The 14,839-nt window shown below is 30.9% G+C and overlaps 3 protein-coding genes across 7 annotated transcripts; 2 read left to right on the top strand and 1 right to left on the bottom strand.

The window, feature by feature from the left end:
• Positions 1–469: 469 nt before the first annotated feature.
• Positions 470–2,413, top strand: LOC111300318 (uncharacterized protein At2g34160-like). Its single transcript, XM_022895954.2, has 5 exons — positions 470–790; positions 1,072–1,120; positions 1,622–1,684; positions 1,781–1,845; positions 2,117–2,413. The coding sequence occupies exons 1-5, from the start codon at positions 671–673 to the stop codon at positions 2,210–2,212; spliced, it is 393 nt and encodes a 130-aa protein (XP_022751689.2). The 5' UTR covers positions 470–670; the 3' UTR covers positions 2,213–2,413.
• Positions 2,414–4,635: 2,222 nt separating this feature from the next.
• LOC111299050 (uncharacterized) lies at positions 4,636–8,187 on the bottom strand. 5 transcript variants are annotated; one of them, XM_022893965.2, is made up of 9 exons: positions 8,053–8,187; positions 7,861–7,971; positions 7,658–7,770; positions 7,486–7,554; positions 7,291–7,326; positions 6,535–6,580; positions 6,136–6,223; positions 5,232–5,289; positions 4,636–4,915 (listed from the first exon to the last, which is right to left on the bottom strand). In XM_022893965.2, exons 2-9 carry the CDS (start codon positions 7,928–7,930, stop codon positions 4,853–4,855), a joined length of 543 nt encoding a protein of 180 aa, XP_022749700.2. In that variant the 5' UTR covers positions 7,931–7,971; positions 8,053–8,187; the 3' UTR covers positions 4,636–4,852. The 5 variants fall into 5 exon arrangements, with proteins under 5 accessions (XP_022749700.2, XP_022749701.2, XP_022749702.2 ...); XM_022893966.2 differs by having other exon boundaries at positions 8,048–8,124; XM_022893967.2 differs by lacking the exons at positions 7,291–7,326; positions 8,053–8,187 and having other exon boundaries at positions 7,861–8,041.
• A 1,270-nt stretch (positions 8,188–9,457) lies between these two features.
• Positions 9,458–11,519, top strand: LOC111300316 (uncharacterized). Its single transcript, XM_022895952.2, has 5 exons — positions 9,458–9,611; positions 9,711–9,831; positions 9,948–10,051; positions 11,001–11,132; positions 11,240–11,519. The coding sequence occupies exons 1-5, from the start codon at positions 9,609–9,611 to the stop codon at positions 11,264–11,266; spliced, it is 387 nt and encodes a 128-aa protein (XP_022751687.1). The 5' UTR covers positions 9,458–9,608; the 3' UTR covers positions 11,267–11,519.
• Positions 11,520–14,839: the final 3,320 nt, after the last annotated feature.

Here is a 14,839-nt window from a genome sequence, read left to right as displayed (position 1 = left end):
AAATGCGGTAAATTTTAAGCTTATGCTAGGTCTCAACCAAAGCTGTTATACGGTCAAATACCAAATTAACTAAACTTTTGTAGGCTTGTAAACCGGACTCCTAGCTTTGTTTGGGTTCGAGGATTTTTAAAATTTCTTTTACAGTGCTTTTGGTGAATTTTTTTTTTTATAAAAGTTAGTATTTGTCAATATAATTTTTTTAATTAATAGATTGATATATGTTTTATTTTTTAATAGTTTAGTTGATTTGTGCAAAATATGAAATAGAAAACATCAACACCAAAATCCAAATTCATTTTATATTTTTTTGAATTTTTTTATTTCACATTCTTGGTTCGGATTATCTTTAATTTGATGTGGTTTAATTACATTTATAAAATAATATATAATATTATTAACCTTCAAAGTTAATAAAAAATATTATTAAAATTATTACTATATTACGGTTACCTTTTTATTTTTGAAGGTCAGTTCCCAAGAAAGTGAGAAACCCTAGCCAGTCAATTGGCCATCACCACAAACATAGCTTAGAAAACTTGCAATTAATTTGTTTCGCTCTCTGCTCTGCTGTGTTTCACTTGACTACTACTCCACGCATTTCATCCAATTGGCAGACGGAGACAGAGTTTTTGGGGGTCTGGGTTAGGCTTTGAGTAGCAAAGGTCTTGAAATGGAAGAAATCACCCAAGGAGTCAACAACATGAATTTGGGCGCCGATTCCCAAAAGAAGAACCGAATTCAAGTCTCCAATACCAAAAAACCCTTGTTTTTCTATGTTAATCTCGCCAAGGTTTCTCCTTTTTTTTTCCCTCTTTTCTTCTCCAAATCTTCCTGTTCTTTTTATTTTTTTTTCCTTTATTGAATTTTACATCATGTTCTGTGAAATTAAGGTTCTGCATTTGAATAACACCGGTAAAATTTTTGTGGGTTTTAGTTCTTTTTTCCTACTGGATTTTTTTTTTAACTATTAGGGGATTGAGCGTTTTTAGCTGTTTGTTAGCTGCGACTGAGAGGATTAAATTCTTTGCTATTACATTGATAGGATAACCTTTTTTCTCTTTTTATTTGTAGAGATATATGCAACAGCACAATGAGGTGGAGCTGTCTGCCCTTGGCATGGGTACTGTTTTCTTCTTCAGTTCTCTATTTTTGTTACTTTTATTTCAATTTACATTTTTTTTTCAGATCTGAATGTTAATGAACTATTCCCAGATATGAGCTTTCCTTTTCTATTAAAGTTTCTCAGTAGGTTATACTCTAAAGGAATAGGTGTGCGGTTCTGCATTTTCTCTACAAATTATAATTATAATTTCCCTGAAGGCACTGGTGCCAGATATCTCAAATAGTCTGGTCACTCTTCCCGTTACTTTGGCTTAGGCCTTATCGTTAGGTTGTTTGTTTTATTCGTTTAAGTGGGGAGATTGTGTAGTGAAGATGCTCTAAAGCTTTTTTCTGCATTGTCTTTCTCAAGTGCAAAATGTTTGTGACTTAATTTTTCTGGTACTGCTGCTTATGATTTATTTCCTTAACTAATTATTCATTGAACCTAAAATCAATTATGCATGCTACATTTTGAGAATTGCGGTAAATCATTATTTTTATTGGTCATGTCTTAGTGCAGCTATTGCAACGGTCATCACAATTGCAGAAATTCTGAAAAACAATGGTTTGGCAGTTGAGAAGAGTAAGATGTCTTCCACTTTTATATGTGCCTAAAAAAAATGTGTTAATGTAACCATTGAGTCCTGATAATCATGGGAATCAACCTGCACCTCTGCAGAGATCATGACCTCAACAGTTGACATGAAGGATGACTCTAGAGGGCGGCCTGTCCAAAAAGCAAAGGTAAATCAACTTAATTGCTCTTCGTTCTTCCTGTTGGATATGTCATGGTTTATGCAAAAACATATTTGCAAGCTGAGATACATTTGCCCTCTCCAGGTAAAGTTAAACTCTATAAGTAATCTATGGAAATTCACTATTAAACTTTCCATAAATTAAACATTCCCTGTTATTGGTGCTTATTTAACCATAATGTTATGGTCATTGTAATGCTCAGTTTTGTTCTTCTTCTTAGAGTGAGTATTGATAGATGCGCATTTACTTTCCTTCTCAGATTGAGATATTACTGGGGAAGACAGAAAATTTTGATGAACTAATGGCAGCTTCTGCTGAAGAGAGAGATGCTGTGGATGGAGAAGAGCAGAGTTGAAACTTGAAAGAAGTTTGTTTGTTAGTTTCTGATGGTCAGTTCTTAATGCCATGGTATTGGTTAAGGCACTTAGGCTTTTTACACAATTGTAGGTGTTTGTTTGCTTTTATCTTGCTCTTGGTAGGATGGTAATTCAAAGATAAAAAAAAATCTGTTTTCTTTTCAATATTCAATTTTATCAACTGATTTTTTTGGCTTCTATTTTCTCAAATGTGTCGATGCGATGTTGGTATCATTGTGATCTATGCCTTAGTAGATGAAAGACAATTATGTGATTTAACCTTTTTAATGTTTACATGTTGTAGTTAATGACTTCACGTTGTTGCAATTAAGATGCGGCATTCTGAATGTTTCTTGTTAAACCTGTTAGGCGGATGTTTTGGCATATTTTTGTTATTTTTTTTTATACATCTGATTAGCAGTATTAAGTCATGTACAAATTGGTAGCTGAAACAAGGTTCAATTTTATTTTTTTTTTAAATTCTTAGTTTACCTCTAGAGGATATTATGCATACAAGTTCTTTCGAATTTGCAACCTTCCAATATAAGTTCAAAGTATAAGTTCTTTTAAACTGGCAAATTCCAAATGTTAGATTCAACGTGTCGACTGATCCAATGATCAGTGGACACAAAATTCGAATATTCAATTATGAATTTTTAAATTTTAAGTACTAAATTAAGAATTTTAACTATAAATCTAATGCCAAATATCTATGCAATCTATTAAAATTGCCCCCTGGCTTCCAATTTAAAGCCAAATAAGCTTTGACATTTATTATGATTTGAAGGTTAAAAATGTTTTTATAACAATTAAATATCTGTGATTTTTCTCTCGTCAGTGTTTTCTTAGCTTTGTCTTATCTTTTGTTTTGACAAAGATTTTCTCGGGGACAAATGGGTAAACCTGGAAGTGGGGAAAGAAGGAAAGTTGTGAAAAGGGTTAAAAGCCGAGAGATTTCCCAGGTTTACTTGAAAAGACTTCTGGCTCTCAACCTCCATCTGCATTTTGCTTTGCTATCGTGCTAACTGCTAAGCTTGGCTTTGGTTTAGCCTTTTGGAACCTAACGTAGAAATGGTAAAACCAGTTGAGAAAAGCGCCTTTTGCCGCTACTGCTGTTTTACTTTGTATTGTTTCAAAAATACATACCCAAGGTTCTGGCCCAAAGTACTATCAATGTGTTTTGGGTCTAAGCTTCAGTTCGAAACCAGCCGAAGTCTCGATCCCATTGACCACTGAATATTTATTTTGTAATTAAAAGAAAATAAAAATAAAAAGAAAAACCTCTTCTATACGTTACTTACAATAATATTTCCTCCAAATAGTGAAACCCTAAATTTCCATCCAAATCAGTTCCTCGATTTCACTATCAGTATCTTATGAACCCTAATTAGCTCATACCCTTTTCCCCATTTAACCCCTAATATAATTATTATATTAATAAACTATATAATTATATTAATAATCCTGATCGTTTGAGGGTTGAAGGGCATGTTGAGCTGCTGAGGCAGAAGTGGGGTTTTATTCATGAGACATCACATTATGATTTGCTGCAGAAGTTTGAATTTGGCTCCTTGAGGGCTTGAATTGAAATACTTCCCATATTCATGTAGCATTTATTTCTTTCTTTATGTTCTTTTTCGTTCTGTTTTTAAGGCTTTTATAGAACGTATCGTGTATGGTTTTTCTCGCTGTATATGTATCAATTTAAACACAAAGTGTGACCATAAACATGGAATATTTCAGATGATATGTTATGTTGAGCCCTTCTGCTTTTTGGTGTATGGCAACCTTATTTATGCTTCAATAACATATATATCAGATCTTAAAGCAACCTTATCTATGCTTCAATCACATATTTATTGCTTGATGCTTGAGTCGAACAGGAGTACTTGTTGCTGAATTTGATGATTGAGTTCTCTGGTTCAAGCATAAGCAGAGTTCAACTAGAGTTGACCAAGGGTGTAAACACTGAGCATGATGAACTTTATTATGGTGTCGATCTGTTCGTTGTTTGTGTTTTTTTATTAAACTTAATAAACAAACAGAATTCGAATATATTCACAAATTGTTCATCAAATACTTCAATCATTTACACCCCTAATGCTGAAGGCTTGAAGTACATTTCCCTTAATGTTCCTCAAAGGCCATGATTACTTTATTTTTGGATAGGTTGGAACTTGGACAAAACTTTCTTGCTCTGCCACAGAAGAGAGACCCTTTCCATAGGGTTTGGAAACTTATACATCCCTAACCCTCCTCTGGAACAGCAAATATGATGCTTAAATCTGCTTTATGCAAGAATCTGCCATTCACTCATTCAGTTATCCATGGGAATGTGTTCCTCACAATACTCATCTGATATCAGATTTCAACCAGTACTTCAATAATATCCTAATTTATATATAGCTGCAACTGTCAAATGTGCAAATAAATTGTAGCATATCTTTATTATTATTGTACCAAAATAATATTAGTGATATTTATTATTATCATTCGTACACAACCACGGACTATAGTACCGGGAAAATCTTCTCTCCCGGTTCTCTTTAACAAAAATGAAAGTCTAATGTCTAGATTTTGCTTCCCACTCTTCTCACTTCTGCATAGGAAATTGGTGTTTTACAATCATGTCTCAAATCTTAAGCTTGTCCTTGCTCCTTTGAGGTTATGACCAGCAATCCCAATGCGCTTAAAAGTATGTACTGCAACAAGATAAAGAAAACATTATATACACAAAATAACTACACAAATTTCTTACATAAAAAAATTTGACCACACAGTTTAAATTTGAAAAAAAATAAAACTTGAAAGAAAAAAAAATGATGCATGTGTATAATTTGTATATGAAATATGAGTATGTAGCATTGTCCAAAACAAAATATGAAGTTAAAAGAAATGCACCGGCTGTGAAAACCTTAGCCTTGTTTTAGTTGTCTGCGGCAGTGTAGACAACACAAGATTACAAAGGCTTTAAAAAATACTTTGAATGAAAACTTTAAAATTCAAACAATTTCATACCTTGATTATAGGCTTGTCTGTCATGATAATTGTCACCCAGCCAACGTAAGGCAAGAACCTGTATGGTAAACACACATCTTTTAGCGGTGGAGGTACGGTGGTGCTTTTGGCATATACCTAAGTAGTAAAAAGGCTCTGCCAAAATGTCACTCTTTAACCCAAGTTCATGATTATTCTCGATCAAACCTGCCTTCAAGTATAATTTGACAATTGCCAAGATGAACAAGAAATTATAATGAGCAAGTTGGGATAGACAACCAACAACTGACAACTAACGATGAACTCCTTAATTTTGTTCAATAAGCATTTCAAGGAGGCAAACATGCTTTGAAAGTTTCAGTTATTTATATGCTTATGAATTCACTTTTCGTTACTAATGCACAAAGACATTTTGACTTAAGCTACTTTTAACAAATTAAGTGTGCCGGGCATATAAACAGAAAATTCATGACACTGGACATAATCTTTGCCTTAATATTGGCAAAGAAATGCAGATAGTCCCTGAAAGAAAAAGCAGTTGTGCTTACTCTTGGTCTAACCTGTCTGCGGGGATAATTTGACAAGTGCTAAACTGACAGGGACACATGATAAGATAAACTGGCATAAACAATTCAAAGTTGACAAATATGGAGGAGATAGTTCAGTTTGCTAAATTCTTATTCACAAATTTTCACATGCTTTGAGAATTTCATTATTTTTATATACTTATCATTCTGAAAAAAATAGCATATGCCAAAACACCCATCCAACTTACACTATTTTGACAAATCAAGAATGATAAACTTGTAAACTTGACTTCAATGTAACAGAAACGGTGAACACAAGAAATTCCTAATCATTGAGTACAAATGTTTTCACTTCTAAAACTAACCAACATTTTGAGAATAGATAGGTGTTGAATTACCCAACAGCTCTGCCCATGATGTATTTTTGTTGCAACCAACGTTGACTAGATGTGTACAAAATCCTGTCATCCATATCATTAGCATCTCCTGATGAAAGTGTCCAGTCAAGAAATTAAAAAGGTTAGTAGACTCTCAAGTAGTGACTGAATTTATGAAGATATTTAAGAGAGCAGCCATGAGAAAAACAAAAAATGAAAAGAACTTGGAATGTATTTAGGACCATTTCCTATGTAAACAAACAAAACTATATGCAAGTCTGCACACTCTGCTTCATTTATGAGGAAAGAGAGTTATCAGAATACTTTTACTCCTGATAATAATAGAGTACTTAAAAAATATCGCAACTTGTATTTGCTCACATTCAACTGCGTTCTTATCAAGATTCAAGAATATGGTACCTTTTGTGAGTATATCAGCTTCTTTGGTACCATGCTGCTCATGAACCTGGCAAAGCATAACCAAACATGCAAAGATAATGAATATCCTATACAAAATAACCTGGTGGGCACCGTTTAATTCATGTAATTTACAGCCATAGCACATATATAAATGTTAGGATGTTGAGATAGAAAATATTTAATCACGACAAGGTAGTAGTATACAAAGTTCGTGCATAAGACTCCAAAAATTCACTGTAGTGTCAAATCTATCAAAACTATTTGCTTTTAGAGACTTTTCTATTTCAGAATATGATAAGCTTCTGTTTCACACTTGACAATCAAGCATTTCAATCTGTCATCATTTAAAACAGACAAGCCAAGACCACATATCTTCAGCCAATTACTAGCATCCTTGAGAGAAACACCAAATACCAAAATATACACGGAAACTAAAGCAGAAACAAAGTTATTAGACTGATCACTTAGGATGATGACTATTGGATGCCAGTATGATGTGCCCTCCTCTCTAGAAACTAGATTGTTTCCTGTTTTTACTTTGGTTTCTTGTTTATTCTCAGTCAACCAAGAAAATGAAACAAATACTCAGAGACCACGTAACATTTGGCAAACCTTGAAAAGTCCATAGTTACATTTGGACTATTTTCTGAAGAAAAACATGATTCACATCCGGACAACTCTTTGTTTTCTTCATTTATTTAAGTAAAAACAGACACAGAGAAATACAACAAACATAAAACCTCAACAGGATCTAACCTCCATCACTCGATGAACAATTGGAACATCACGTCCCTATAGAAAAGATGAATTAGCGAAAATAAGTACTCCGAAGTCCGAACAAACATGAAAAAAGTTCTACATTAGGTCAACTAGGATGTGACAAAGAAAGAATAGAGAAAAAAATTTTAAGATTAATTCAAAAAAATAGCAGAAATAAAGAATATGACATACATCATTGAAGACGACGATTTCTCCTGCACGAATAGGATCTTTGTTCATGTACAGGAACAATATATCTCCCTGCATTACATAAATTTAACTTTAAATAAAATTCTTTAACGATCAAAAATCAAAACTCGAAATTAAAAGAAAAAAATTTTGAAAATGCATGTTCCATACTCACTCGTTTGAAACCAGGTTCCATACTCCCACTGAGCACGACCACAATCGGCGACTCGCTTCCAGTAATGCAAATCAGTCCTTTCCATATCATCAGTGCCGATGCAATAACCATTCCTAAGCAATACTTAATTAAAACCGTCAATTTTCCGGGGAAATATTTGAAGTATCAAAGGTTTCGAGAAATTGAGAGAACGAGGAACGGACCGAGGCTAATGGCTTGATACAGCGTTTGCCTAATCTGAGTAGATTTCATCTTTTCTTCAATCCATCCCATTCGAAATCAATGCTCTCCTTTTTTACGATCAACGAAACGCCCTGCAATTTATATGAAAAAGAAATAAAAAAAAAAAAAAAACAAATTTTGAAATGAGTTCGGTGTTTCTGTTTTGACCTGACCTTCGACGTTTAGACTTTTAGACTTTGAAAAAAGAGTTTCAGTGATGTGGCGGTTTCAATCCTGTTGCGCCACGTCCGATGCAGATAGAACTAACCGAATTGCATTTGTACAGACGGAATTGAAGTGTTCGTGACTTTTTTTTTTTTTTTTTCCAAGGGTCGTGCTTATTGGGTTATTGTATAGTAGTATAATGGGCCTCGACTTGGATTTGGATTATCTGAAAACCAACTGGGCTGGTCTGATTCGGGTCGGATCGATCTTCCTGGATGACATTTTGTCTACCTTGATTCTATGGCACAATGGATCAAAATATTCTTGGGTCAACCCATGAAAAAAAATGATCCAATTTAGTTTATTATTTTTTACATACAAGAATATCTATCTTTATATCTACAACTATTTTGACCATAATAGTTTATTGAATTTTGGGCAAGTAACTATTTTTAAAAAGTTTAATTATATGAAAATTTTAACCAAAATTTTGTAATTTCAAGTAAAATTATTGACGCTATTTTTTGGAGTTTTAACTAAAAGAAGTTAACGAGAAGTTAAAAGTGAAATGACTTGAACTTGTAGTCAAAAAATACAATTATGATCTGTCAGAGTTGATTCTTTGATATGCGCTTTATGCTCAAATCAATGAGATATTTAAGATCGGAGGAAAAGATGAAGGTGATGTATGCAAAAGAAGCTTCAATGGAAGGGAAGTGCTTAAGTATTAGCTTTTACTTTCTCATACCTCTCTTTTACTCTATATATGAAATAAAAGATGAAGGTTTAATTTAAATAATTAATAGTTGATAATAAATTTATATAAAATTATATGAAAATATATATATGAGTGATTGTATTATATTTAATGATTTTAAATAAATATATATTATATTTAATAATTTTAAATAAATTAAAAATCAAATAATTAATTTTAAAATGGTGTTTTGATAAAATGTTAGTGTGAATATTAGATGAGTCAGTTCTTAACGAGATACGAGTCAAGTTTATAATGAAGTGACGTAATAATTTGGCTTAAGTTGACTGGATGCTTTGAAAAAATTACCTATGTTGATCGAATAAATAGACATAATAAAAATGAAAAAAGGATTTTATAAATGAGTAATTTAAATTTATCAACAATAGTGTATTTTGTTGATATTGTATTGGATGATTAATTTTGATAATTAAAATTTAATTTTAACCACCTTAAATGTAAAAAAATTAACAATTATAATTTCACTTTGAAACCAAAATGAATAGACAATTTATTAGTTTAAATAGTTTCTTCTGATTAAAAAAAAATAGACTTGAACTTGAAGTCTTGGTTAAAAAAAAAAAAAAAAAGAAACTTGAAGTGGTAAAGACAAATTAAGACAAATTAAAACCAGGGAGAAAAATGCGGTCGGACCCATAGCCATAGGACTCGATCCGAGTTGAACATCCTATAAATAATCTGGGCGATCTTGGTAGCAGCTCCTCTTTCAAACCCTAAATTATTTTCTCGAATAAAAACCCTAGCCTCCCTTTCCACCTCTCTGCCTAGCCGTCTCTCTTAACCAATATGGTACTCTACGTCTCTCTCTTTATCTGGTGGTCTAATATTTGCTAAACCAAAGTGATTTTATCTTTGCATTATATTTACTATTGGCTAATATTTTTGCAGACGGGAGAACCAGTGAATCCCAAAGCATACCCACTAGCAGATGCTCAGTTAACGACCACGATTTTGGATCTTGTTCAACAAGCTGCCAACTACAAGCAGCTCAAAAAGGGAGCTAATGAAGGTTAGGAACAATACCCATTTTCAGATTTGTTTGTAATTGTAATTGTTGTTATTATTTCTGATATGGGTTTTCTTCATTTTCCTTTTAATCCTTTAATTTGGCTTGTTGGGATACAGCTACTAAGACCCTGAACCGAGGTATCTCGGAGTTCGTTGTGATGGCTGCGGATACTGAGCCCCTTGAGATTCTGCTGCATCTTCCTTTGCTTGCTGAGGACAAGGTAATTTGTTTATGGATTTTTTCCGATATTTCCGTTTATTTTCTTAATTCAATTGGATTGGTTTAATATTGAATATTTGAGGATTTAAACTGGCAGAGTAGTAATAAATAAGTGGCATGTTAATTGTTACTTATAGTTTTGTTGTGAATACAAAGTTAGGCAAGATGGAGATGCTTGTTTGAATTTGATGGAATATCGTTTTGTCCTCGCCTGCACTAATGAAAGTGTGTTTGTATTTAATTTGTTATATCGCATAATAATAGGAGGCAGCCACTATATCATGTTCTGATTCTGGCTTTTAATTGCCTGATTTGCAGTAAATTACTGAAAAGGCTTGTGGTTTTTTTTTTTCTCCATAAAACTATATGAAAACATGGAATTTTGAGCATTTTTGGAGCTTTTTCTCCTTTTAATTTTAACCAGTACCTTTGCTTGTTATGCATTTATGGTTGATATGCTGGTGGCTGTCTAATGTGTTGTTCTTCACAACGGTGTTTGTGTGTTAATAAGTCATATCACTGTTGTAAATATTTAGCTTTGGGAGAGTTTTTTGGCAAATTGTCTTGATTTGGGAACATATATGGTTTTATTGCTTCAAATTAACTACGTCCCTAGCTATGAATTTGAAACTCTGATTCTACTGTGAAAATATCAGCAACATAGGCTTAGAGACAAAAAGAAAAAAAGAGAATTTACATAACATTATGGCACTTTGTTTTGTATGAAACGTTTTGCACTCTTGAGCTATGGTGCATTCCTTTCACACATCTTGATGGTTTATAGCTCAAAGTAAAGTTTATTATGGAAGCAAATTTTCAACAACCACTCCTTGATTCCTTTCCATGGAGCAAAAATCTCTAGGATCAGCTGCTAAATTTTCTATTTTCCCGTGGCTTTTGTTGAAGGATTACAGAATCACTATAATAACCTATGTTTTTGAATTTTGCAGAATGTCCCCTATGTATTTGTTCCTTCAAAGCAAGCACTCGGCCGAGCATGTGGGGTCACAAGACCTGTAATTGCATGCTCTGTCACAACAAACGAAGGAAGCCAATTGAAATCCCAAATACAACAGCTCAAGGTACTTTTCTTTCTAATATAGTCTGTTACATTATAAAAGTTATGGTTTTGCATTTGTTGTGGCTAAATTTGCTCCTACATCTTATGTTTTGCAATTGTGAAATGCAGGATGCAATTGAGAAGCTCTTAATCTAAAATATCGTGAACCCTATTCGGTGTGATGGGCCTCTTGGACTGTGGTGGTAGCTCCTTTAGAGGCTTGGACTGATGAAGTTGTGCCACTATCCAATCAGTCTTAGTATTTGACCTTAAATGTGATTGTTCTTGTGTTTGTCTTGTTCTGTTTTCTTATGAATTGAGAAAAAGGATAATCTTTGAATTGATGTTTAACAGAACTTAGTATGAATGATGCTATTATTAATTAATATGTTCCGTTTGTCCTGTTTCAGTGTCATTGTTGTCCCTAATTGCTTTGCTTTAAGTTATAAAGTTGAATGCAACCAAGGTCCTAGCTATGATTAATCTGGCCTTCTGCCAAATGGATGGAACAGGCACAACTAAGACCGTGGAGTTGTCTATTAGGCATGCCGACCTGGTTTAGCTCGAGCCGGGGCTTATTTTGTGCCTATACTTCTGGACCCACCCATCAAATTTTACATTTTTTGTGGCCTAATATTAAATTTTATAATTAAAGTTATTGTTAATATTTTAATAGTTTTAAATATTTATTGGAATTAATTTTTTAGCAAAAGTAAATTATTTATTGGATGAAATGATAAGCCCTTTTAATTTTTTGAGTTACAATTAGAATTTGAGTAGGAGATTTCAACCAATACCACCGGCCACCAGTTTATATAAGTCTATTATTAACCGGGAGCATTTTATGCACAATTATTTCTATTATAATTAATTTTATTATTAATCAATCATAATAAATAATTATGTAAAAATTATCATTTAAAAGTATGTGTTTTATACAATTTTTTTATAAATCTCATATAATATTAAATTTTGATTGATTAATTATATATGATATGCTTCCATTACTAACTTCCCTTTAATGATATTCTTGTACATCTTGCACCAAATATTATCATGCAAACAAACTTTATACTGCTCCTAAACTTTAACATATAAGTTAAGTGAGCACTAAAATATGCTAAAGGGTGGTTAATAAACATTTCATTAATGTTTATTTTCCAATGTTTTAATGAAAAAAAAAAAGTAGAGATAAGAGAGAAGTGGGGCTTTATCTCGCTAGAATAAGGTAGCGGGTGGAACATGTGCTTAAATTACAATTTAGCATTATTGTTGAAAGTAGGGAAAAAAAATTATGTTTAAGTTAATGAAAAAAAAAAAAAAAAAAGGTAGTGGATGTGGATGGAATGTGCGCTTAATATGAAAATAAAATACCTTTTTTTTTTTACCATTAACAATAGAAATAGTATATTTTGGAAAATAGTTAATTATGCTTTTAGTATCTAAATTTTGAAAAAAATGTATAAATTGATAACTAAATAACTAAAATATATAATTTACACTTTGAACTTTTAAATAATGTACATTTTAATCCAAATTATAATACTGTTAATTTAATTTGCCTATTTAGTATCAAATCAATATAATTTTGTTATATACATATTAATTTTTAAATATTTTGTAAAAATACCATATGGATATCACATGACAAATAATAATTGACCAATCTTTTAAACAGTTTTTAGGGTTCAGGTAAGAAATATATACTATTTAGATCTTTTTATTGAAAAATGTTTATAACATGTGTGGTGAATAAATAATTTGATAATATTTATCAAATAACACGTATAGAAGTTGATATGATTAATGAAATTATAGTTTAGGTTAACATGATACATAATTTGAAAGTTTAGGATGCAAATTATGTATTTTATGAAAGTTTAGGATGCAAATTCTAATTTTTATTTCTTTAGGTATCAATTTGTACATTTTTCTAAAATTTAGGAACCAATAATGTAATTAAATCATTTTGAAAATAAAAATAATTAACTCTATCAGAATTAATTATAATTTTTATACCTGAATTTTGAGAAAATATACAAATTATTACCTAAAAAAATAAAATGTACAATTTGCACCTTAAACTTTCAAACAATGCACAAGTTGCACCCTAAACTTTTAAATTATGTATCATATTAATTCAAACTTTAATCTCGCTAATCATATTAGTTTATATATGTGACATTTGATAAATATTATCAAGTTATATGTTCACCAAACATACTATCAGCAGCTTTTTGCAATATAAATTAAATATATATTTTTTACCTAAACCATAAAAATTGTCTAGGATTGGTTAATCATTTTTGGTCAATAGCATCCACATAAAGGTTTTTACAAAATATTTAACATTTTGATTTAGCAAATAATATACGTATAACAAATTTATATTAGTTAAATACTATATAGATGAGTTAAGTTAACAATACTAAAATTAGATTAAAATGATATATCATTTGAATATTTAGGGTCCAAATTGTATATTTATTTTATTAGATACCAATTTATACATTTTTCTAAAGTTTTGCTACCAAAAATGTAATTAATTCTTTTACATTGCTATTATTACTTTATTTTGAATTTTAAATAATATTTTAAAATAAATTTATATCACTTAACTCATGACAATAAACTCACTCAATAGTGTTATCATTAGCATAGACTAACCTTTTTTTTTTTTTTTGTCAAAAAAAGGATAAAATTAAAGAAAATTGGTTTTTCTAGTAATTTATGTGAAAAGTGCTAATAGTTGTGTAATATATTGATAGAATGTTAGATTTTTACTAAACGCTTAAATTGATTTCTAATTTTTATAGGATTACATAATTCAAGACGTAACTTTTTAATTTTAACAAATCATGATCTAATATATACGAAATCTAACAATTAAAGACACTGATATGGAAACTAAAATGTATTGTGCACACATTGTTAGCCTCACCAACTAGGTAATTTTTTTGCAAAATCATACGCAACATATTAAATTTATTTCCTTTTATAGTTTTCTTCTTCCCTTCCTTTTTTATTCTTTTTCTTTCTTTTTCCTTTCTTATTTTCTTTAAAAGTCAAAACACAACATTTTGCTACTTTATAATTTTTTTAACTTCATTTTCATTTTCACTCTCACTCTTTGTCTTTACCTCACTCGTTCTCTTAGGGGTGTTTATTCAATCAGTTCAGTTAATTTTGAACTAAATTATCCAAAATTGAAACAACTAACTTATATTATTTTATTTTTGTTAACTGAATCAAATTTATGAATTTTGAAAATTAACCAACTGAATTTAATTCGGTCAGTTTAGTTAATTTTTTTATTTAACCGTATAATAAATGAATTTTAGTTAAATTATATTTTAAACTCTTAATTTATCCTATTTTAAACAAACCAAATAAAATTATTCAATAAAATATTCAAATACGAAAGTATTATATTAAAAATTCTAATAAATTATGAAATTAAGTGATCCATTTCATGTATTTTTTATTTTTATTTGGATTATGTTATATTTCGGTTAAAATTTCGATCAATTCGTTTTCAAACTAAATTAATCGAAAATCAAAATTCTTCTAAAATCATTTTTGTTAACCGATCGAAATTAATTTGATGACCATCCGATTAATCAAATTAAATCGATTCGATTGGTTAATTCGATTAAAACCGAATTATGAACACCCTTACCCTCTCTCACTAAAAACATCTCACTAAAAACATCATAAGAATACCATGAC

This window comes from Durio zibethinus, chromosome 18, assembly GCF_047325235.1.
Source record: "Durio zibethinus cultivar Kanyao isolate XHJ-2024 chromosome 18, ASM4732523v1, whole genome shotgun sequence".
Classification (NCBI taxonomy): domain Eukaryota; kingdom Viridiplantae; phylum Streptophyta; class Magnoliopsida; order Malvales; family Malvaceae; genus Durio; species Durio zibethinus.
Note: the sequence above shows the minus strand (reverse complement) of the source record. Positions and strands in the feature narration are given on the sequence as shown.